Source organism: Lipotes vexillifer, unplaced genomic scaffold (assembly GCF_000442215.2).
Source record: "Lipotes vexillifer unplaced genomic scaffold, Lipotes_vexillifer_v1.1 scaffold1126, whole genome shotgun sequence".
NCBI classification, from domain to species: Eukaryota; Metazoa; Chordata; class Mammalia; order Artiodactyla; family Lipotidae; genus Lipotes; species Lipotes vexillifer.
Genome location: NW_006781401.1, coordinates 1500422 through 1526727, shown reverse-complemented (window position 1 = coordinate 1526727; position 26306 = coordinate 1500422). Strand labels below are relative to the sequence as shown.

The 26306-nt window shown below is 38.5% G+C and overlaps 1 protein-coding gene across 1 annotated transcript in view; it reads right to left on the bottom strand.

Moving 5' to 3' along the window:
- The window catches only part of UNC79 (unc-79 subunit of NALCN channel complex), a gene marked incomplete at its 3' end in the record, with an annotated part of 146213 nt that extends 121353 nt beyond the window's left edge, over positions 1–24860 (bottom strand). The window contains exons 1-5 of the mRNA XM_007454732.1: positions 24734–24860; positions 21070–21318; positions 11072–11192; positions 3986–4131; positions 1–81 (exon numbers count right to left, since the gene is read on the bottom strand). The exon at positions 1–81 is cut by the window's left edge and continues 90 nt beyond it. Of these exons, the coding sequence (XP_007454794.1) occupies positions 1–81; positions 3986–4131; positions 11072–11192; positions 21070–21318; positions 24734–24860 (724 nt within the window). The remainder of the gene's footprint in view (positions 82–3985; positions 4132–11071; positions 11193–21069; positions 21319–24733) is intronic.
- Between the last annotated feature and the right edge of the window lie 1446 nt (positions 24861–26306).

Genomic DNA, 26306 nt, shown 5'->3' with positions numbered 1-26306 from the left:
TGTAGGGCAAAGTACTCAGAATATCATCACTGAGAAAGGGGAGCAAACACGTAGTTGTATAAAATATTGACTGTCCAAGATCTACAAAACAAAATGAAGTAATCAGTCACTGAATATTCTGCCATTTAACAAAAAATGCTAATTTTACATTTTAAGTTTTTATGAACTGGTTTAAATTATAAGCAACCATCACTCCTTTCCTATCAAGAGTTCTGTAAAGTGCGTACACAGTCTTTGATGAATGATTGCATTAAGAGATATACAGGGCTTCCATGGTGGCACAGTGGTTTAGAGTCCGCCTGCCGATGCAGGGGACATGGGTTCGGGCCCCGGTCCGGGAAAATTCCACATGCCGCGGAGCGGCTGGGCCCGTGAGGCATGGCCGCTGAGCCTGCGCGTCCGGAGCCTGTGCTCTGCAGCGGGAGAGGCCCGCGTACCGCAACAACAACAAAAAAGAAATATACAGTTGATTCGTGAACAACACAGGTTTGAACTGTGTGGGTCCACTTGTACATGGATTTTTTCAATAAATACAGTACCTGTATCTTCATTTTACAGATCTTTAAATCAACTAAGTGTGGGGAAAAGTTTGTGTTCAATTAGAGATCACAATAAGTGGAACCCAAAGAACTAGGGTTTGAGTCCTGATTCTATCCAAACTGTTTCAGCTCCCTGCCCTTAGGTGAGTCATTTATCAATTCCTTTGTTTTTGAGGCAGAGAGAGCAGCAGAGATTGCAGATTTTCAACTGTATGGGGGCTCAGTGCCCCTAACCCCACAAGCTGTTCGAGGGTCACAACCATATCTATGATGTGAGCTTTTCCTCAACACCTTATCCATCTTCAGTAGTACTTGGTATTCATATTACTCCCTGATTTCATAAATTAAAAGCACTTTCCAAGTGATTAATGAATCTTGAAATCCTTCCAGCATTCTTACCTCTGTTACATTTTACACAAGATCACTGTGGCACAGCGATGTTAAATTATTTTCTCACGGGAATTTTTAGAAAAGTCAAGGGCAAGACTGGAAATAAAACCATGCTGTTTCTGCTCCATCGACCGAACAATCTTCCTACATCTGGAGTCCTGGGCAATGAAGTAATTTGCGTCTTCCAGCACAGCGGCAGATTCGGCACGCACCAAAGAAAGGAAGCCGTAAACTGATACTGCATGACCCTGCGCACTTAGTTATCAATTATCACAGAAGGACGTGCCACCTAATAATAATCTTTCTATCAACATTTTTAAGTGATAGGAACAGTACCTACCTCACTTCATTAGAAGGATTGTTAGGAGGTTTAAATGAGAAAAACATAAAGTGCTTAACATAGCACCTAATGTGTGTTCCACAAATATTAGATATTATGATGAATATTAATATTGTTACTATTATTATTACCTGCACAAGGAGTAAAAATAGAGGACATTCAAAAAATCATAACGATTTAGCTTTAGAATGCATGTAAACTAAATCCCATTACACTGAATATATATTTTGATGTTTCTGGATCTCCTGATATACAGGTAATCAGCCAAGACTTGACAATGAAGACTTTTTCTCATTTTCGTATCCATTATAAAAGAAAATTATTAGACTTGTTTGTCTTGTCGCAGATGCACCTTCTTTGTGCTATTTTGATGCCTAATGTTAATTCTGATTATCATTAGAATTAATATGCCACCTCAACAAGCACATCAACTGACAGCAGAGAGGATGTGGCCACACTGCCCACTGGGGAGTGAGGGCCAGTCAACCTTGGGCTCAAATTGATAAAATCGAAAATTCACAAGTGTATTCCTAAGAACTGACTGAGCCTGTGCACATAAGACACCTCAGCTGCCTTTTAGCCTAGTTACAGAACATTGGCACTGAAAGGAACCTGAAGCCCCCCTGGAATATTTTTCAAATGAGGAGACTGAGGCCCAGAGAAGGGAAGTGATTGCCCAAGATCACCTGAGAGTTAGTAGCTGAACTGCAACAAAAATGCAGCTCTGGGGCTTCCCTGGTAGCGCAGTGGTTGAGTCCGCCTGCCGATGCAGGGGACATGGGTTTGTGCCCCGGTCCGGGAAGATCCCACATGCCACAGAGCGACTGGGGCCATGAGCCATGGCCGCTGAGCCTGCGCATCCGGACGGAGCCTGTGCTCTGCAACGGGAGAGGCCGTAAGAGTGAGAGGCCCGCATACCGCAAAAAAAAAAAAAAAAAAAAATGCAGCTCTGCTGGGTACAGTGCAAGTGCAGTGGTTCTCAAACTTGGTGTACAGAAGAATCACCCAGAGAGCTAGTTAAAAATTCAGATCCTCAGGACCCACCCCTCAGTCATTCTTATTTAGAAGTTCCAGCTTGGGAACCAGAATTCCACGTTCCAAACTCCCTCCCTCGGAAAGTCTGATGTCATTCAGATCAAAACAGGGTTGTATTGGTTTTTAACCTCTAAGGGATGGTCTAGTGAGTTTTTCCTATCTTCTAAGATCTGTTATGCAGAACAAGAACACAGCCTATAGATAACAGTAAAGAGGAAGGTCACAAAATAGCTGTGGGTAAAAGAGCAAAAATACAAATAATTCCCCCTGAAACTGTTACAATTTACACATTAACTGCAGTTAAATGGGCTGTGAGATACCAAAGTGAATGCTTTTATCTTAATCAAGGGGCCCTAACTCAGTGGCCCATCCCAAGACCAGGCAGGTAGTCACAAAGGAAAAGCATTGACAAGTTCACCAACATGGCAAGCTCCAGGAATATTACATTCAAAGAGTCATCTCCTTTAAGTTCTGAGCTGGGATAGGATCACAATAAAAGTGGCTAGACTCAAACAGCTACAAAATTGTACAATAAGCAAACTCACAAGTTTCTACATTTTTTTATATTCACTGTTATACAGAATTGTAAATATAAGAAAAAACAAATTAATAATCATTATTTCATCATTTTTATAAAAGAAGATTTTTTTTTTTAAGTTCAGAACACATCTACTAAATAAACCATTAAGCATTCTCTTAGGAAAGTTAGCCATAATTAAAAGACAAAATAACCTCCACCACCCACCCATTTCTGAAATTCCAGTTTTTTGGACAGTGAAACTTTGGTTATCATACCTCCATGGACCAAATTATCAGTGCTTTAAAGTTAAGACAACTAGTGTATTAAAAGCTCATTTGCTGCAAAAGTCATTTTTCTTACTGTATGATTTTTCATTTGATTCTCCCAAGTATAATACTGAATACTTAAGCAGTAGATATTATTGTGCTCCTTTTTATGGGTTAGAAGAATTTGGTAAGCATGCAAGATAATGAAATTTACTAAAGACACACAGTAGAAAGAGGAAGAGTTAAGAAAAGAAGCATGCTCTTAGGCTTCTGTCCTAAAGCACCACTAAGACTATTTAGTGTATACCATACACGGCATGCATATACTATATATGGCATATAGCACCACTATACACTATACCACTTGGTCAGTATTTTCTAATAACTATTGATTGTTTGTTAAATTTGGAAGAGTTCTTAGAGATTTCTTATTATCTAACCTCCTGGGTTTAAAGACAGGAAAAATGAGTCCCAGAGAGATTCTGTGATTTGCTCCCAAAAATCAAAGAATTAGTCAGTGGATATGACGTGCCCTTTAAGCTCCACCTCATACATTTTCTGGGGGCAAGTTTTTAAAACTTAACCCCCAAATCGTAATTTCAACCAGAGTCTCCCTGAGAAGCAGATCAGGGGAGAAAAGGTAAGTTCCTTTTATAGTCTTCCTCCTTTCTCGAGCCCATTCCCCCCACCCATGGGGGGACCCACTTGGGTAACATCCCTCTGGCCATAAAACAGCAAAAAATAATAATAAGGGAAACACCATAATTAAGTTTCAGTGTAAGAAAGGTTTTAGCCACACAAAGACCTTTCAAGCAATTTATTATAATAAAAACAACAGTCTCTAGCATCTATAAACATACATGTACATTTCCAAAAGTTTTGATTAAATGCTCACCATGTTGGCCATGCTGTAGTAAAGGAACTAGATCCAGGAGAGTCACCAAAGTCACGTAGAGGCCTTGATAGTCCAAAGAAGGGTAGTCTGACAAGTGAGCATCACGACTTTGCAGGCCACGTTCAGAGGGAGCATCTCGCAGGACGCTGTAAAGGAGGGAGCGAGTAACAGTAGGGTTGATGGAACTGACCTGCGGTCTTAGAGATGGGGTGAGTGGGAATGGCACAGGAAAAAGACACATGGTCATGGGCACTGTCAAATTGGAGGCATCTTGGTTTTCCTTCTTCCCTGTGCGGGACAAAATGCTGTTGGGGGGACAAAGAAAAAAAAGAGACAACAAAGACACAAAGAACAGCACATTACATTGAAATGACACTCTAAAACAAATAATAAAACACCAGATACATCCCACATAAGATGCAATTGCCACACCAGCAGCATCTGCAAATCTAGTACGGGTCGCATAGCTTCATGCGCAGAGATACCAATAACGTAAGGCTTATTTTGTGGAAGTTGCATTGCATCTCATGTGTTATCTGGCTAGTAAGGAGCAAAAATATAAAAATGCATGTTTCAGTGCCAAACCCATGTTTTACAGTTTATTGATTTGATGAAGGCGACGTTTCCGGAAAGGAAGAATGATGGCTTTGTCTAATGAGTTGGAGCTTTCATTGCTAATTAAAAGGAGCTTTCAAAGCAAAGGAAGTTTTCAGCAAGACTGTCTTAATCAGGTAAAGAAAAACTTGCAAAATATAGGTATGGCACTTGCAGAAACATGTTTTAGCAAAGAATAAACATGTGTGTTTATTAAGAAAGTCTTAAAAATCACATGTTTATTGCATCAAAATAATGTCTATATGTATATTATGATACTGTTTCATGACATTCTGTCAGTATCATTTGAGATAATGAAGTTTAAACAGGCATATGAATTTAGAAATAATACATATTTCTAAAATGTTAGCTAAACTACATTGGAAAAGCTATAAAATAATATAGATTAGATGGTCCATAGCATATGTTTGTGAACTAATGATAATGGTTATTTATGTGTGTTTTTTAAATTTTGCATGTTGGGGAGGAAACATTTTATTTTATGAATACAAACAGATTTATTAAATAGTTACCTTCAAAATTCTAAAGACTAGGCAAGCAGTATCTGTCATATGGCTGCACGTCATACAATAAGATCTCATATATATATTACTGCTGCTACTTACGTTATTATTCAACAAAACTCACTAAAAACTAAAGGAAAGATAATTTACAAAGTTAAAAAATTTTTAATGGAAGTAAAAAGAAATTCTTAAAAATAAATTGGCTTTCTTTTAGCACTAATTTTTAAATAAAAACCTTTTAGTAAAAGCAATAAAGCAGAAAAGTTGCTAATTTAAAAATAGAAGAAATGACTGCTTAGCCAAATGTTTAGCTTTTTTTAATTAGGTTATACTATTTAATCATTAAGACATTATAATGGTAATATCTATACATTATACTGGTAATATCTGCTGCACTTACAAAGTGCTTTATATAGTACACTTCGATGTTAATCAAAATAGATAACAATTTTAAAATGTTTCATTACATAGAAATAATCTTATCTTACACTTATTCTATGTGCATCAAACATTACTAAGTTCTTAGTTAATGATATTACATTTACAATTTTACAGTGGTGTGAAGAACTGGTTAGTGTCAAGCATGCTTGCTATTTCAAATTTACATTTATTTTTATTTACTCTTAGTGCAAAATATGTTACAATGTAAGAAAAATGACTACATGCTTTTTATTTTCCATGTGCCTAATTTACCTCGATTTCCTTTGTCTTCTGTTACCCAATGTCCAGGGAAAAACAATTAATAATAATAAAAATAACTTCAGAATAGTTATATAATACTTCTTAGCAATAAATAACTTAAGATTTAGTGTAACTTTTTTATTTTTAAAGGGATTTAATTTACCTTTTTTGTGTGTGATGTATTTAACTTTGTAAGTTTATACTTTACAATGGGATAATATCAACACTCCAGTTACCCCTGCCTGCCTACATCGATTATAAATACCATCAGATTTTCCATCAGACTTTACACTTTCCTCATATAACTCAATTACTCCTAAAAGTACCCCCTTTAAATGTTATATTCTTGATAAACCCACTCACCAAAAATCTGTTTTAAACCTGTAGGATTTTATCCCACTGAAAATTCCCTTAAAATCACAATGGATGTAAGTCAGAAATATTATTTCCCAAACTTCAGCCCTAAATTACCCTACTACCAGCATCCTTCCAAAATTGCAACATGTGGCTCTTATAGAAATGGCACGGAAAAACAATACTTTGCCTTAGAGAATAAAATTAGTTGTAGAGCATACATTAATGCTTTTCTCTAAATTAAGTACATTGCTCTCATCAAACTTTTCCTTGGTGGGGGAAATATAGCACATTATTCTTTTCAAATACACAGTAGTATTTTTCCAAAGTTTGATATAATTTAACAAACATTAGTGAAATCAACTTTGGAGGCTCTACATTGGTATTTTTCCCTTCCTGTATATGCAGGGTTTCCAAATGATAGCAGCACCAACTTCATATACGTAGGGAAGAAAAAACGTCAGCACTGAAACAGTAAACTTCTTTCTCACTGCTTTTAGATTTAATAAGTAGGTGAGGTTGAGAAAAAATGGCTGAAGATGAATAATCCATGAAACCAGTTTTAAATTACCATTCATGTTTCAATGTAAGGAAATGTTTTCATTTGTGCAAAAACTTAAGAAGGGCTCATGAATAAATGTACAATGCATTGTGATTTCATGATGTTTTGTGAAGTTTATTCATTAAAAAAAGGAAACTTATTTCCCCAACCAAACTGTCTAACTTGGGAATGATAAAACCATCTCCCCCATCTGAGATTCTTTCCCAGAGGTCTGTACACCCAACCAAAGAGAATATTAAGAATGCCCTGCTCAGAAGAGTTTGACCCAGCAGACAACTCTTCACCTTCCCTCTTCACTCCTGAGATCCTCTTTAACAAGCATTTACTTCCAACATCAAGGGAAACCAAGAGAAGAGGAACACTGTGGGTGTGGGGAAAGATGAGGAGTCGCCCTGAGGTATCTATAGCACAGAAAATTAATGTGTCAAATAAACTTTCTATAAGATTATGAACTTTGACATTTGAATTAGATCTATGCACTTCATAAAATTTACTTGATTATGCTATGCTCTAGAGCTACTCTGTGGACAATAAATCAGTCATTTGAAGGTCTGTATTTTGTTCCTAAGCCATTAGAAATTAGAATTCAATTAAGATGATCGAACTGAAACTAGAATCCCTTTTAAAAACATATTAAAGATTTACTAATGAGTTGGCAGCAAGTAGCTTTCCCCAAACTCAATGACTTTTTTAAAAAGATTGTATGTGCTAGCAGTCAGAATGGCACCAGAAGAGTGATCTGGGGGAAGGAATTCCAAAAGAATGTTTGAAATACGAAGACTAGAAGAAAGCCTTTAAATGTTCTCCCAGATAAAAGGCAAGATCCCTATAGAAGACCTTAGATGTTTAAAATATGGCCCAAGAACGCTTCTAATATAAAATGGACAGATTCCTCTGCAGCCATGACGGGAGATTAAACTAGATGATCTTCATAGTCACTTTTAATGCTAAAAGCAAACAAAAAACTAAACTCTGAAGTTGTGTATAAACTGTGTGTCCATTGCCACACTTAGACCCTACTAAGTTAAAATGAGGACACCTCAGCACTCATACAAAATCTTACCCAGGACCCTCGGTCACTGCTAGATTAAGTAAATGCTCTAGAAGAGTTCCTGTGATGGATGAAATTTGGACTCAAGTCAATTCAATTCAACAAATACTTACTGATCCCCTCCTAAGGACAGAATATTGCTCTAGACTCAAGGGCTAGCAAGCTGAGTAACACAGAGGACTTGCCTTATGCTCACCTAGAGTTTGGGGAACCTCCATGAACTCTGAGTCCAATAATAAACTAAGTGGACCTATGTGGACTGTTCAACTGCTGATATAGTCAATTATGGTCTCTATCTTTCTCTGCAAATAATCTCTCCTCTCCTATGGATTAAATTAATTGAAGCTAAACACCTACCCTAATCTCTGCCTTTGAAAATATGTACAAACCTCTACTGAAATCAGAGAGAGTTACGTGCATGCATGAATACCAAAGGACTATTACTCTAAAAATGCAATTGTGACTTAAATGATGCTGCTGGAACTTCAAGTTGCATATTTTAAGCAAAATAATTTTAACTTCATTGAGAATACCCAAAGAGAAAGACAGAGGGTTACTCTGTGAGAATTTAATGCTTTCTTGTTTCTTTCCAAGAGCCTGAATTCTGAAAGCAAGAAGTGCTTCTGAATGTATATAATAAATTATATAAAATGCAAAGGAAACCATCTTGTTTGTAAGTAGAAAGCATTACTGTCAAAGAATCTTGGACACCAAATACTTAGACCATCTTATTTGTCTTGAACTTTCTAACAGCATAAGTAAAATGAAGAATTATAAATATGATTATTACAGATGTATAAACCAACAGTGAGAATGATGAAAATGACCATGACTTGGTCTAATACACAGGACAATAGTTGTAAGTTCTGTATTACTGGAATTATTGGAAAGTAAACAAAAGAGACGAAAACTTTTTTAAAACTGAGGTAGGCAAAGAGAAGAAAGAAAATGCATTGGGTTCAGCCCAAGAGTTGAACCTGTGAGTATTAAAGTCCAACCAGGGACTTGTTACATTCCTCAGTGTCTTCTTTCTTCCTCCCACTTGATGTGCGTGTGCCCTATAGGCTGTCAACTCTCCTCTGACCTACTAGCCACAACGAATTGCTGAGTGGGAGATAGTGCTAAAACATCTGGGAATTGAAACACTGTCCACATCACCTCAGGTATAGCTCAATTTAACTTTCAAAAGGATGGGGACTTCCCTGGCGGTCCAGGGGTTAAGACTCCACACTCCCACTGCAGGGGGCATGGGTTCAATCCCTAGTCAGGGAACTAAGATCCCACAAGCCAGGCAGCGCGGCCAAAAAAAAAAAAAAAAAGATGGTAAATCTTTGCGCCAAGCCCTTCCTTTCCTCCCTAGATCTCAAAGAGAGCCAAAATTATACTCTATGGACTCATAATGGATGCCAGCATTCCCAAAGGCCAAACCAAGTTTTTACTAAGTGCCCCTGGGTTATGATAAGCAGCAATAGTAAGGAGAAGCAGCATAGCCTAACTGCTCAGAGCGTGTGCTGTGGATTAGGACTCCCAGGGTGGAATTCTGGTTCCAACGCTCACCAGATATGTAACTTTGAGCAATTTAACCACTCTGCGCTTTAATTTCATTATATATAAAATGGGTATAATAGTATACTTATTTAATAGAATTAATATGAGGGGCTAAATGAGATGACACATGTAAAGTGCTTAGAAAAGTGCTTGACATATCATTTCTATTACGTATTATAATATAATATTGCTCTGATAATAATAGCTATTGGTTAGTACTACCATTCGTTGTGGCTGTTGATATTGTCTCCCTTTGAAAATGGACTCAATTGCATAGAGTCTTTCCCAACAGCACTTGAATAAACTATTTTAACACTAGTTTTACCACTAAAATGCTGTCACCCACGATCATATTCTAATGATTCATTGCTCAAGAAAATGGAATCCTCATGTCTTGCAAACATGACTTCAATATCCCCAATTTCTTAATTTTTTGGCACCATGACTAAGACCTAAGCAGCAAGTTTCAAAGTGCCAACTAGAATGTCACAGTTTCTTTGCAAATGGAATTCGGAATTTGCTTCCTACTGAAAAGTGTCTCTCACTTAGAGAGCTTTCAGAATTTGTGATAAAGGAAAGTGTTTCCCGCTGAGAACCCTGACCTCAAAGACAAAAGGAGAATTCAAGAGGACAGAATCGGATGCCTTGGTGCCTTATCTGATTATTACTGTGAAAACTGAGCTAATTATTCCACTGCCATTGGAAAAGAGAAATGTCCTATAACAAGGTCCTAAACTTACTATGTAAGTATGAAATCTATGAATCTGATAAACAGAATCCCTTTAACATAGAACAAGGACACTAAGGGTTCTAAAGAAGAAGAGACATTCCAAAGAATAAGAACACAGAGATAGTGGCACTGAAGACTAGGAGCTGACTTGATCTAGTGAGGCTTCTTTCTACAAGGCATTCAGTCCGCCCAGGGCAAAGCCTTAGACTGCTGGGAACTCCAGTGCCACTACAGTTGTTCTGAGCTGGTGTTGTCCTTTCCCTAATGACTATCTCACAAAACTTTTGCTGTTATATAGCTGAAAGAAACGTGTTTCTAAAATCAGATTTGGAGTGAGGAGATGAGGATAATGGAAGAGACCAAGCCTTAGAATTTAATGGAAAGTGAAGTGTGCTCTCACCTCTTCGATGTTATTTCCCCGACAATTGAGTCTTTACCTGAAAGGCTCACCTTTGTCTGCCTTTTTTTCCTAATGAGAACTCTGAGGCAGATGGGTCCTCCCTGTCTCTACCTTATAGTCAAAGCAGACAGTATAAAAAGGGTTGCCGTGGTTTTGTTTGTTGTCCTCCATATCGATTGTAAAGCATATTGAACACTTGAAGTGTTACATGGATTAAAAATAATTGTTATTATCATAAATTATGCTTCGAGAAATAGGAAATACTACTGATGAACTTAAAATGCTTCGTAATTCTGATTTTCTTTAAGACCATAAGTATTTCCTGTTCTTAATTTTAAGCAAATGTAGGTTTTCCTTTTAATTCCACTCTATATTAGTGCCAAACATATAACTTTTATCACTATATAAATCTCTTGAAAAGGCGTTCAACTGAGGAAAGCAGGCAATAGCCATTTTTATCAGTTAGGCCTCTGATCTCATCTGCTATATACACCCAGAAAGCTTGAGTCCAGACTCTTCTGGCAGAGCACTAGAAAACATAAGGCCCTTCAAGACTTTCAGTTCGATAAAAATTTAGGTCCCAATCAATTTAGTAGAACTACCTAATAATTCTTTCAAAGGACAGGATATTTTAAAGCTTACCTTAACAAGGTCTGAGAAAAGTATTTCAGGGTGTTTGCAATATCTGTTCCTGAAGGTACAGGATAAATGTTGTGGAGAACTCGGTTATGATATTCCTGTAAGTACCGGATCTTGGAAGCAACTAGATAAAAGCAAAAAAAAAGAAAAAAAAAAGAATCATCTTGTAATATTTATTAGGCATACAGTTATTTTTTTTTAATGATCAGATACAGGAAGTTAATCAGTATTTTAAGGAAAATATGTAAATTTTTACTGGAATTCCATGATGGAAACAATTATAAAAGGCCTTTAATTTACTTATAATTGTATTCCACACACAAAATTAGTTATAGTTATCTGGCTTAATATCCTAGTCACAAATTAGCCGTTACTTTTTATCCCTAAGAAAGGCAGTACTCCAAATCATCCTATAATCACCCCCAAGTTAGCTTATTATTAGCAAAATAATAATAGATATATATCTCTGCCACCAGAGAATTATATTTAATAGTGCTTAACTAAAACTGGAGAAAACTCAAAAGGTCTTTCAACAACACTAAAACTCCTAAGACATAGGGAATCCGTTGCATAATAGCAACAATCAAAACCAGATTTTTAATGCAATAAGGGATCATAAAGTGTGTTTAGTGAATGTTTGAACTGTGAGAATTGTTAAAGTAGATTAACTTGGTGAGTATTAAGTAAGAATGCAATGACTGTGTGGTAACAAATTACAAAAAATGAATGTCACATTTTTCTTCAAAGTAATTTCATAAATTAGGAGACTTCCTAATAGCTTTCTGAGCTTGGCTGCCCAGATCTTCTCAAGATTCAGGAGGGACTAAATAGGCTTATTTACCCTCCTAGACCTACCTGGAGTCACCAGCATTGTCCACATTCCTGACCTGACCTTTGACCTGGCAGCAGTGAATGGCCCAGTTCTAGTCATTCCTCTTTGCAAATCCCAAGGGGCCATGATGATCAACGTCTCTCAGGTCTCCTCTTCCACAGAGCTCTCAACACTGTCCATTTGTCCTTTCAATCTTTAAGGCTACCAAAGGAGCCTTTTAGGTGGTATGGCTCACTGTCAGCAGTTAACAGAAGACATATCAAGTCCTGGAGAAGCACGGCCTTGCTGTTCCCAACAGCCCATGGAAACAAGCTCCTGGATGCATTCTAACTGAAATGCTGGCTTAAGCAACTTGAAGAAAGTCAAAATGCTTTTGATAGGCATGGGACGTAGAATCACAGAATGATGAGATAGCAGAACTAGAAGGACCTTAGAGACATTTGCCCATGACCATTTCATTTTAAAGGTGGGGAAAATGAGGCACACAGGTAGTCAACGGCCGAGCTAGACTAGAACTTATGAACCCTGACTCCCATCCAGTGCTCTTTCCACTATGATATACTCTAGAACACCATCTGAAATGAAGTCAGTATGCAGACAGATAGTGGGTGTTCACTGCATGACATCAAAGCAGCTTTCAGCTGTTATTAGGTTAATTATAGATTCTAAATCTCAAGTATACCATTTATCAGGTTTGCCTTTTTTCCCTTCTACTATCTGCACTGTTTCCATAATATGGTTAGCATTTTCCCACACAAATAAGTCTACATTGCAGATAATAACACCCTGAGTTTATATAGCACATCACCTCTGAAGAAAGCAACAAGTTTAAATCCATTGTCTCAATTAACCCCAATAAGTGTTTGGTTGTAAATAATTTTTTTCCTGAGATAAGGTAAAAGTAGATGATAGTTGAAAATGTTTCAGTTACATCATCTACAAAAATCCACTTTCTTCTCCATGTTTTTGATCTGCTATTCATCATCTTTTTAAAAATTACATTACAGGGAACCCCTATATTAATACATAGTTCTGAGATCCAAGAATTTGAGATACGTGCTAGGCCAGCATACGCTTTCTGCATACCCGCCATCACAATAATGCTTTGTTACTGTGACTTTTCTCAAGCTTTAACATTCAGCAGGTTTCTGTCAAGTATTTCAGGAATACCATTAATCATTCTACCACCTTAAAAAGGTGTTGATAGTGTAGGTTTTGGACAATAAGCTCAAATGAGGAGAAAAGTCATAGATCCCCCAACTCAATGCTTGCTCGTGATTCAAGAACTACAAAACTGTCACTACAAAAAGAGAGTGAGCATTCGAAAACGTGAAATGAACAAATGTGCTTTTTACAGTTCCTTTCATTAAAAGGCAGCAAAGACTCCTTTCAATGGGTATCCAAACATGCAAGGGAAAGCACAGAGTCACTCCCTTCTTTGAGATCTTTTAACATTTTACAAATGTTACAATGTATTGCCTTTGTTTACTTACCTGTTTATTTTTCTTTACCAGGTTGTAAATTTCTTGAAGGCAAAAACTATACCTTATTCATGTCTCTATCCCAAGCCTAACACACTGCCTGGCACTTAATAGCAGGCACTCAATACATTTGCAGGATAAATGAACACATGAATTATTAATTTAATAATAGCACTATCACTTCGGGGTTTTTTGCATATATACCTGTCTCCCACACTAGATTGTGGACTCTTTTTATCCCTAGTGCCAGACATCTAGTAGATGTTCAATAAATAATTGATGAGTGAAGATAGGGAAAAAAGGAAGAAAGAAAGGGGGAGAGAAAGAAGAACAAAAATAGTGGTGAGTAATCATTAAAAACAATTTTTTTTTATAGAACCGGCTGGAAAAATGTTCAAGCTAATTTGTTCATTGGTGAGTGCAACAAAATCCTAGCAGTCACTGATTTATTTAACTTTCCTGTTTTCAACTATTTAAGAACAGCCAGAAAGGTCCCTGACATACAGTAATTTGTAATTGTGCTGAGGATGTGAATGAAATTCATTTACATTTCAACTTTGCATACAAGAGATGGTTGTTTGAGCACACACAGCAGCCTCATGGCAGCAGAGAGTTCATATGGAATACTTTACTCCACCCATACGCCTAAATATTGCTGCAGAAACTCAGACAATTGGGTTGACTGGATGTAAACAAATCATCTCCAATCTCACCTGACCCTAAGGTCACATTTCTCTAGTAAGCTCCTTCTTCTACCCTCTTCAATCACTGTTTCATCTTTCTCCACACTTTTCAAGACTACCCCTACGGCCAGTTTTTTTTCCTTATACTTTAAGAAAACAGAAGCCATCTGCTATGGACTGAATTTTGTCCCCCAAAATTCATATGTTGAAGTCCTAATCTCAAAATGTGACTGTATTTGGAGATCAGGCCTTTAAAGAGGCGATTAAGTTAAAATGAGGCCCTTAGAATGGGCCCTCATCCAGGCTGACTGGTGTCTTTAAAACAAGAGGAGATTAGAGCCCAGGAGAGACACCAGAGAGGTATGTGCACAGAGAAAGGGCCATATGAGGACACAGTAAAAAGTCAGCCATCTGCAAGCCAAGGAGACAGTCCTCAGGAGAAATCAAATCTGTTGACACCTTGGTCTTGGACTTCTGGCCTCCAGGACAGCAAGAAAATTAATTTCTGTTGTATATGCCATTCTGTCTGTGATACTTTGTTATGGCAGCCCTGGCAAACTGACTAAAATACCACATTAGAGGAAGTCCTCTAAGAGTATAAGTAAAAGCTAAGAGTCTGAGCTCTGAAATCAAAAAGCTCTGGACTAAGAATGTGGTTCTCTCTCTACTCAACCCCAGTTTCCTCATCTGTAAAATGGGGATAACCATACCAACTTCATGGGGCTATTGTGAATAATAAATCACTGTGCTAATAACTTAGCATATACCTAGTACATATTCAACATACAGTAAATATCAAACATCAGTCCCACCACGAGTGCCCTCCATCCATCAGTTGTCTCTCCTACATCATTAATTTCTCCCTCCCTAGGAAATTATTTCCATAACCATTCAAATAAACTCTAGAATCTCCCTTGTCAAAGGGAAACAAAAAACTTTCCCTCAACTTGACAATCCTTTCCAGCTATTGGCCTCTCTTCAGAGCCAAGATAATAAAGAGCTGTGTACACACTCTCATCTCTCCAACATTTCTATTCTTACTTCTACTCACTCTCCAGCCTGGCTTCTACCTGCACCACTGCTCAGAATCTGCTTTTTCCACCATCGTCTAGAGTCTCTATGTTGCCAAATCCAATAGGCACTTCCCAGCCATCATTTTACTAGACCTTTCAGCACATTCCATCCCTCCAATCCCTCCTTCCTTGAAACTCTCTCATTGGTTTCCCTGACAACCACATTCTTTTCATATTCCTCCTACCTCCCTAGCTATCCCTCTCAACACACTTTGCCACCTCCCTTATTACTTAAAGTTTAAATGTTGGAATTCCTCAGGACTCATATTCTCTGCTCCTCTCTCAATACTCTCTCCACAGTTCCATCCATCCAAAGGGCTTGAAGCACCATCTGTACCAACTACTCTTGAATGTATATCTCGGGACTTCCCTGGTGGTCCAGCGGTTAAGAATCCTCCTTCCAATGCAGGGGACGCGAATTCGATCCCTGGTCGGGGAAATAAGATCCCACAGGCCGTGGGGCAACTAAGTCCGCGTGCCACAACTACTGAGCCCATGCGCTCTGGAGCCCGCATGCCGCAACAAAGATCCCGCGTGCCGCAACTAAGACCTGACGCAGCCAAACTAATTAATTAATTAAAAAGAAAACTACACTGAAAAGAAAACTGTATATCTCCATCCCAGATGGGGATGGGTCGCTCTTCTGAGTAACAGACCTTATCTATTCAATTTCTCATACAGATATTATGCAGCAAACATGTCCAACACTAAACTCTTATCTCTTCCCTCACCACCATCCATGTAATCCACCAAGTCACCCCAGCAAAATGTCCTCGACAGCTCCTATTCCCTCTCCCCCACTCCTTAATCCAATCTGTCACTCAGTCCTGTCAGTGCTACCACCAAAATACACCTCCAAATGTCTTCTGTTCTTTATTTTCACTGTCATCACTGGGCACCATCATCTCCCGATCAATTCTAAAAGCCTCCTTACCCACCTTTCCGCTTATTTCTCGCCTCTCTCCAGTTCTTTCTCCTCAGAGAAAACAAAGAGATATTTTTAAAATATAAACTGTTTCATGCAAATCCCTCAGTGGCTATCCATTGCCCTCAGAATAAAATCCAAAATCCTTAACCAGGTCCCTGCCTGTCTTCCAACCCATCATACCACAAAGGCCAGACACATTGGCTCTTGCCCCAGTTTTTTTGAACACACAAAGCTATTTTTTGCCTGAAAATCTTTATATGTGCTTGTCCCTCTTCCTACTATGCTTTTCCTTGCATATTTTGTCTGTCTAACCCCTTCTCATGCATCAAGGCTGACTTTTTTTTTTTTTTTTGCGGTACGCGGGCCTCTCACTGCTGTGGCCTCTCCCGTTGCGGAGCGCAGGCTCCGGACGCGCAGGCTCAGCGGCCGTGGCTCACGGGCCCAGCCGCTCCGCGGCATGTGGGATCTTCCCGGACCGGGGCACGAACCCGCGTCCCCTGCATCGGCAGGCGGACTCTCAACCACTGCGCCACCGGGGAAGCCCAAGGCTGACTTTAAGTGTCACTTCCCCATGGAAGTCTTATGTCTAAATTGATTCCCTCTCCTCCACCCTCATTTTCCTCTCCCACAACACCCTATCCTTTTTTTCACAGTAGTTAGCACAATTCTTAGTTATATACTTATTTGCGTGATTGTTGACTATCTCTCCCAAGTGGACAGTAGGCTCCAAGAATTATGTCCCCTGTTCACCACTGTATATGCCCGTTGACTAGTGACTAGTGGGTGCTGAATTTGCTGGATCCTAGTAAGAATGAAAGGAAGAGCAGGAGGGAGGTAGAAAGTGGCTTTCTGCAGTGGTTAAATGGGTTACACTTTGCTTCTTTATGAAAATAGCCAAGGAAGCCAAAGGTTAAAGCTGTGATGAAAATGAAGAAAACATGAAAGGGGGGGTCTAAGAAAGTGATGATTTTTATCCAGGCAAACACAAGTCTAATCTCTGCTCCCTGCTTCTTCATTGTTCATCCTATCCCTACCATCTTGGAAACTGCTACATCTTGAGAGAAAGAGCCACAGAAACAAAATTCAGTCATTCATTTTAGGCACAGATAGAAAACTACAAAAATACTTTAACAAAAATAAACTAATAACTTGTTTTCCTTTAAATCTTAAGCATTTTCCTACGTCTCTAAATATTTTAATTAGGAATCCATTCCTATTTTTAAATTTTTAATTATCTATGCTTATTACCATAAAAGTAAAAAATTCGGGTAAGAAGATAAAAATTACCTGAAGGCCCACTATTCTGAGACAACCACAGATAACATTTGTAGTATATTATCCTTCCTGAAAATTTTCTCTTCATAAACATACATCTACAAAAATGGAGTTATACTGTATACAGATTTAGAATCTGCTTTCCTCACTTTCTATATCTGAAATATATTTCTACATCATCATTTCAATAGCTTTATAATTGTCCTTTATGTAAGTGAATCATAATTTATTTACCAATCATCTATTTGTGAACTTTTGGGTTATTTTTACTATTCTATTCAATGCTGCAAAGAATATACTTTTAAATATGTGCACCCATCTTTCTTCCTTAGAATAAATTTTTAATTGTGTAATTGCTGAGTCATACAGGAAATACTCATTTTAAAGCTTTCGGGAAGAACTGAGACATCACCCTTCAGAAAGACAGTATCTCTTTACATACCAATAGTATATGTATAACTTATAATGAATAATAATGTTTGCTGAATGTCCACTATTTATCAGGCACTCTGTATACATGATGTCTTCATATACATTATTTTTAATCCTCACAAGAACTTTTCCAAGTGGTTATTATCATCTCCACTTAAGCTGAATAAACCAAAGCTCAGAAAGAGTAAATGACTTGCCCAAAGGCACAAAGCTGGGAAGTAGTAGACCTGACAGGTTAACTGGTTACAAGCCAGGCTTCTCCACCAGGTCACGTTGCTCCTTAATGATTCTTACTAGTTTACTAATATTTAATTACTAAATATGATATAGCATGAAATACTGACATTTCCCCTATTCTGTTGTTTGACATTTAGGTTGTTTCCAATATTTCATTAAGTAACCCTAGAGTGAACAGATGAAATATTAGACTAAATCTGTTTATTTTTTTAGGAAATACAAAATGTAACTTGCTTACTTCACCAGTCCCACACTTTTCCCTTTAGTCCTTGAAGACCCACCTTAAGAGTCACACCATTCAAGAAACCTTCTAACTGACGCTTATCACTGCCTCCCTTTCGGAAGACTTAAAGCACTCGTTATCTGCCTCAAAAATTTTGCCACTTAATTATATAAATTTTTCACTGATAATAAACTGTTCTGGACGGTTCTAAATGAGTTTCATGTTTGCAAATCTAGTCTCCCTAACAACACTTTAAGATCTTTGAGGACAGAACTCATATATCATTTGTAATGCCCTTAGATCTTGTCACAATGCTGGGCACATAACAGGTGGTCACGTTAACACAGGGGTTGAAAGGAATTAAAAGTTTAAATGTCAGCTATCTTACATCTTATTAACGTCCTCTAGATAAATTCTTTAACATTCTAGTATCATCTACACAAATAAGTAATTTCCAGATAAAATTTGTTTCTACAACATGTAATTAACCCAGAACTCTTTTCCTGATTTATTTTCCCCTCATCTCTCATTCAACAGAACTCCAAATAATCATTTCACTTTATATATTCCAAACATTTTTATAGGTTCTTCATTATTTTTTGCAGTATTTACTCTTTTTTTTTTTTTTCTTCGAATAGGCCACTTATTGTACTTTTCCTGACTTGGACCCTAAACATCCTGGGTAAATGTTGTGGACCCATCACAATGTCTTGCAGAGAACTCTGGGAAGCAGTGAGTTTCCATCTACAGCTATGTGTGAGCCTCAGGGGTTCTTGTTTGCTTGTCTGTTTGCTTGCTTGTTTTGTTCTGTTCCTTTTTTGCCAAGTGAGAAATTAAAATAATACTTCCTCCACATTCTTTGCAAAAGTTGATTATCAACATTGTAGATTTGAAAGCATATATCTTAAATCCATCTTATTTTTTATTGGTTTCCTCTTCCACTCCATAAAGTCTAAGACTTTATGGATTTGCTGTCATTGTGTCCTTTTAAACTATTCATCTTCTTTTCAGTTTAACCTTTCATTGAGAAATGATAGACATAAACACAGAGTATTTGGACATACTTCACAAATTTGGATTGCTATAAATATTCACTTCAGTGGTTAAAGAATTATGCCTGGTTCCTTTTTCACTTCTTTTTTTATTAATTTATTTTTGGCTGCTTTGGGTCTTCATTGCTGTGCACGGGCTTTCTCTAGTTGCAGCAAGCAGGGGCTACTCTTCGTTGCGCTGCGCGGGCTTCTCATTGCAGTGGCTTCTCTTGTTGCGGAGCACGGGCTCTAGGCGTGCAGGCTTCAGTAGTTGTGGCACATGGGCTCAGTAGCTGTGGCTCACAGGTTCTAGAGTGCAGGCTCAGTAGTTGTGGCGCACGGGCTTAGTTACTCCACAGCAAGTGGGATCTTCCTGGACAAGGGCTCAAACCCATAACCCCTGCGTTGGCAGGAAGATTCTTAACCACTGTGCCGCCAGGGAAGTCCCTCATTTCTTCTCTTGATTAGAGCATCAGACGCCTTAATCACCCTACATATCTGTCCTAACTTACTATTTTTGTGTCTCTCAAAGTGTTTGTCGTGTCCAGTAGATTCTACTCCTTGGCCCAATTGGTTCTATCTAGAAAGAGTCTCTAAAATCTATTCTCTTCTCCATCTACTTTTACATCACCTTAATTCAAGTCTGCATATCTCTTTCCTAGATAATTGCTGTCACATCCAGACTGATTCCCTTCTGATCCTTTTCTTACATGACATCCAGAGTAATCTTTCCAAAATGCAAGTCTTCCTCCTTTCCTGCTGGTTGAAATCCAGATAATTAACTTAGCATATAGAGTCCAGCATGAATGGATCCCTGCTCATCTGTCAAGCTTCATCTTCTGTCTTTTCACTAAGTACCACACTTCAGCCATAATGACTTGCAAAAACCCCGACACGACGTCTCTACAGGAATACAACCCATACTTCTCTGCCTGGCCACCTCCTAAGAATTCTTCATATCTCAGCTATACCCCCTCCCGCCGTAGACAACTAACCCTCCCTACCACAAGCTGCATTAAATGGTCTCATTGGCACTCTCACAGCACACAGGGCTTCCCTCTATCATAGCCCTTACTGCCATATGCTATTGATATAATTACTAACTAACTGCCTCCTCCACTGCTCTGAGCCTCAATTTCCTAACCTATAAAACAGGGATAATGATATCTCTCTCGCAGGGTTGCTAAAGGATTTAAAATATTACATATATAAACTGTTTAGCACAATGACTGGCACATAGTGGATAAAAAATTGCTACTAAAATTAGCAGTTACACGTGAGATCCTTCTGCTTCCCCCTTTCCAGTCCAATACTCTGTCCCTCGAAATGGAATGACTGTGGAGTAAGGAAAACACAGCAGTGATCTTTCATCAACAAAATCAAGCATAACCCCCTACACACACACACACACACACACACACACACACACACACACACTATAAATACTGCGTTTGGTACTAAAACCCAGTTCTATATTCAGAAACTCATCTTTTTTAAAGAATAAATACAGCTAATAATAAAGATGTTCAGAAATGGAGATATGGGGAGAACAATGCAGCAAAACATGGCTTGGGAGTTCTAATGAGGAACCAGAGTTCTTTGCAAATCCTTGATGAAAGAATGATCCTCCATCTTTGAGGAAGGTCATCCTCTTGAACTGAAACCTCCTAAAAGTAACAAATGAAGGGAGACGGGAAAGGATACACGTATTTAGAGAGCCAAACAGTGAAATCTCCCCTCAAACGCAAAAAGATGTCACATGTCACAAATCTCATTGTTAATTCTTCCAAATATTCTTATACTTACATATATAATCTTCAGTGAGTTTTACTTCCAGGAGACAAACTTTATATGGCACTTGCAGCAGACAGGAGAGGTCAGCGAACACTCCCATTCTTGGGCAAGTGATTCCAACACCACCATCATCATCGTCATTATCATCATCATCATCAATCACACTTGTATAGCCATTTACATTTTTCCAAGCATTTCCACATACATTATTTGTTACATTTTTTGAACAGTTAACTTGTGAAAAACAATACGTCAGGAGTTCTAAGAAATTTTTGACATTGAGCAAAAGTTAAGCATCAAAGGTGAAGGGAAAGATACTAGTGTTCTTATTCATTCATCAGATATTGTTGATTGAACGCTCATTATGTGCTAGGCGCCTTGAGGCATGGGTAAATCAACAATAAAAAAAGACATAATCCTCATCCTCTGAGTCACAAACACAATAATAATTCTAAATTCTGAGTGCTTACTTTGTGCCAGTGAACATAAAAATAATAGTTCTTTTTTAATAATAATAATTATTATTATTATTGCCATATTACCAATGAGAAAACCAAGGCTTAGAGAGGTTAAGTAATTTGCCAAAGGTCACACAGGAGGTAAATGATAGAGCACTTACATGTCACCTATAAAGAGAAACAATTGAACAAACTGTGGCCCACCATACATTTTTTTAGCATATTTTTAAAAACACATAGATACATAAAATCATCCAATGTTTTCACGCATGAATTAGTGAGACCTGACCGCTTGCCAACTGGAAAACGTCTTAACGTGGAAAAACCTCATTTGTCAGAAATGGGGCACTGGAAATAAAGAAAGGGGGAAAAACAATTTATTCAAGTGAAAACTGAAGATTCCTGTTTGGTTCCTATTGCACTGATGGTCCTGAGAGCTTGTGCTAGGAACTGTGAAAGTCAGATTCATTTCATATTGTGATGGAGAAGGTGATAAAGGCAGTGAATCTTTTTCAAGTTGAGTGTTTGTTGGATATTAGTAATATTTGAAATGGAATATGAATCTCTATTTTATTTTAATACAATCAGGTTAGGTTATAGAAGTTTGTTTTCAGAAGTTTACTGGACAGCTTCCTCAGATCAAGATTTTGAAATTGAAGAATCTAAGAGGCCAAAATGTAAGTACCTCACATCCCATCTGAAGAGTTACTTACAAGCTTGTACTTTCTTTCTGATGTGATGAGACCTCTGAATACTGTACTTGGAACTGCAAGGACGGGGGGAACAAGAGTATTACTGATTTGTTCAAGGAAGTATAAATCTAGACATACAGCTTTAGCAGAAGAAAACTTGAGAATATTTTAACTCTCATTGCTAAACTGTACTGAGCTGTCTATAAGCATAGGTTTTTGAGGAACTGAGGAGATATTTGGTAGAAATTTCAGAGACATGCCAAGGTTGATGAGTATGAATCATTCTTTAATAAAGTTTCTACATCTAAGTGCAATACCCAAGACATATCTGAATTATCAACCATCTATCCAAACAGTGTGGTTCCATCTCAAAAGAAAATGATTGTACCGAAAATAAATTATACTCCTTAAGAATATGCAGATATCGTGCAACTGCCTAAATAAGAACCTGACTTACAGACAGCACTGTCCTGAAATTTAGGTGTCTGTTTACATGGACAAACGCAAAAATATCTGGGATCCTGTTTTCCTGATAAAGTACGCTCTCTACCATGACAGTGCTACAGTCCAAATTGAGATTCATGATCAACCTGATCAACCTGGAGCTAAAATTCAGATGTGCTGTGACTCAGAACATACTACACAATACTCAAAAACAATTCAGTCCATCACACAACATTTTCTCTAACCTGATTAAAACTGAACACCAGTTAAATATAAAATGATAATTCTTTAGAGACTCTTTTTTTAAGACTCTTAAAAAAAATAACATCTCCTTAGTATTTACCATGTGCAAAGCAATGCTCTAAGCACTTTACCCTTTTAATCCTTGTACGCCTCACAACAATCCAATGAGGTAGGAGCTATTTTATTCCCCTGCCCTTCTTTTTCTACATATGAAAAAACTGAAGGCATTGCTATCAAGTTTAAAAATTCAGGCCTACATGTAATTTGTACTTTCACTCATTCAGCAAATATTTACTGAAGGTCAACTATGTGCCGAACACTAGGGATATAACAATGCATGAGAGAGCTGCAGCCCTTGATCTCATGTTGCTTATGATAAAGTGTGAAAGATGAATGGAAAGGACAAAATAAAATTGCTTTAAAGGTCTATAAAGATATGGGAACTAAAACAGAGAATAAAGCAAAGGATAAGGAAAGCCTCTCAGAAGAGATTATATTTAAGTTAAGACATAAAAAATGAGAAGACAACAGCCATGAAAAAGTAGAAGAAAGTTTCTAGGTTAAGACCACAAAAGTGAACACAAGCATCTAAATCACGCACACTTGAAATGCTACCAAACTACAGTAAAAGATTTTTTTTAAGACAAGAAGAAAGGGACAATAAGCAAGAAGACACACAATAATATAATTCTGGAAGCTTGAAAACCAAAAGACAAGTAGCCATTGACTTGGCAGATCAAACAAAGTCAAATCCCAGGCCAGCAGTGAGGAAAGCTGAGAAACAATGATGTGCATCTCAGAATTCTCAAAAGGCATGGAATTGGCAGCACTGTTAGCTCTGGAACTGCGGGGGTGGGAGGCTGGGGGGTACAAATAGGAACTTTTAAAAAGAGGGATTGGTTGAAAGCTGTTTAAGAAGCAATTGCGGGGGCCTCCCTGGTGGCGCAGTGGTTGAGAGTCCGCCTGCTGATGCAGGGGACGCGGGTTCGTACCCCGGTCCGGGAAGATCCCACATGCCGCGGAGCGGCTGGTCCCGTGAGCCACGGCCGCTGAGCCTGCGCGTCCGTAGCCTGTGCTCTGCAACGGGAGAGGCCTGCTTCTGATTGGAACTGCCCGGAGCCTCCCTGCCAATCAGCATGGGTGCTGAGAAATTGGAATTTTATAGCTTAGCAACGAGAAATCTGGAGGAACTCTGGAATTAATTTAAGGAAACGGGGAGAAAAAAAAAAAAAAAAAAAAAAAAAAAAAAAAAAAAAAGAAGCAATTGGGGGACTTCCCTGGTGGCGCAGTGGTTAAGAATCCTCCTGCCAATGCAGGGGACACAGGTTAGAGCCCTGGTCCGGGAAGATCCCACATGCCACGAAGCAACTAAGCCCGTGCGCTACAACTACTGAGCCTGCGCTCTAGAGCCCGTGAGCCACAACTACTGAGCCCATGTGCCTAGAGCCCGTGCTCTGCAGCAAGAGAAGCGACCGAAATGAAGAGTAGCCCCCGTTCGCCACAACCAGAGGAAGCCTGCATGCAGCAACGAAGACCCAACGCAGCCAAAAATAAATAAATAAATATTTTTAAAAAGAAGCAATTGGATCCCTAAATTCTCTCCCTACCTCACATCCTTGAGCGAGCACCTCTCCCCAACTCAGCAGAGCTGAAGTTTATTGTCTAAAGAGAATGTACACCAGAGGGTCTCTGGGATGGAAGAAACTAAACACAATTGAAGACCAAGGTAACCTACTTAAACACAAGGAACTGGTGGTTATATGAAGTGTGAATACTGAATAGAGAGTAAGTCAAACTCTGCCCCCTCCCCACACACACACCTAGCAGCCAGACCCTTACTCTTCAAGCTGTAGATTAGAAGCCTCTTTTTTTCTCCTTCCTTCTGTGAATCTGACCAGTCAAAGAGGAAAGACCTAAAGACAGACAGTGACATCAGAGGTTCCCCCAGTAAATGGCCCACCGACATGCTCAGGTCAGCTCCTTAGTCCCAACCCGTAATCATGAGTGGATAGCAAAGGATGTCCAGCCCTCTAAAAAAAAGCCTCTAGCATAGAAGACAAACGGAAGGAACAAAACATCAACTTGGAGAAAAAGAATCTATATAAGAGAAGGAAACCTTTTTAAAAAAACTGTCATTAATATCAGAAATATGAGACTCTATCCACAAATGATAAAAAAAAAAGCAATATACAGAGAACAAAACAAAACAGAAAACAGTTCTTACAAATTAAAAACATGATCCCAGAAATAATCAACACTCAATAGAAGGGCTAGAAGATGCAGTTGAGGAAATTTCCCAAAGTACAGCAAAAAGAGAGACAAAATAAGAAATGATCAATCCTAGAGATCTAACATGAGAATAAAAGGAGCTTCAGGAGAAGAAGCAATAGCAAAACCAAAAGGGTTAAAAAATTAACATGGGAATTCCCTGGAGGTCCAGTGGTTAGGACTCCGTGCTTCCACTGCAGGAGGCCCGAGTTCAATCCCTTTTTGGGGAACTAGGATCCCACAAGCCACGCGGCACAGCAGAAAAAAAATTAACAAAATTATTTTTAAAAAATTTAGAAAATGGCAGATTGAAAAGGTCCACCAAAATGAATAAAAATAGACATATAACAAAGCGCATCTTTATGAAATGTCAGAAACTGGTGACAAAAAATTCAACGTGCTTCTAGAGGTTTTTTTTTAAAGCAACATCACTTAGGAAAGATCAGGAATTTTGGACTTCTCAAAAGCAACACTGGAAGCAAGACAATAATGAAGCAATGCCTTTAAAACCCTGGGAGAAAAATGATCCTCAAAGTAGAACTCTATATTCAGGCAAACTATAAATCAAGAATAAAGACATGTTTATACATTACTGGTTTCAAAAAATTTATTTCCCATGCATCCTTTCTCCTGGGAAACACCCAACCGTGCTTCAGGCATAGACAGCAACTGGACAAGATCAGAGCACTGTGGTCCAGGACAGCGTGTTGAAAGCTCTCATCACAAAGAGCCCCATATCTATATACAGGGTTGTTTTGTTGTAGTTTTTCTTGTTTTTTTAATTAATTTATTTATTTAGTTATTTTTGGCTGCATTGGGTCTTTGTTGCTGCACGCGGGCTTTCTTTTTCCTAGTTGCGACGAGCGGGGGCTACTCTTCCTTGCAGTGAGCTGGCCTCTCACTGCGGTGACTTCTCTTGTTGCAGAGCACGGGCTCTAGGCGCACAGGCTTCATTAGTTGTGGCACGTGGGCTCAGTAGTTGTGGCTCACGGGCTCTAGAGCACAGGCTCAGTAGTTGTGGCACAAGGGCTTAGTTGCTCTGCGGCATGTGGGATTTTCCCGGACCAGGGCTCAAACCCATGTCCCCTGCATTGGCAGGCGGATTCTTAACCACTGCGCCACCAGGGAAGCCCTATATACAGGG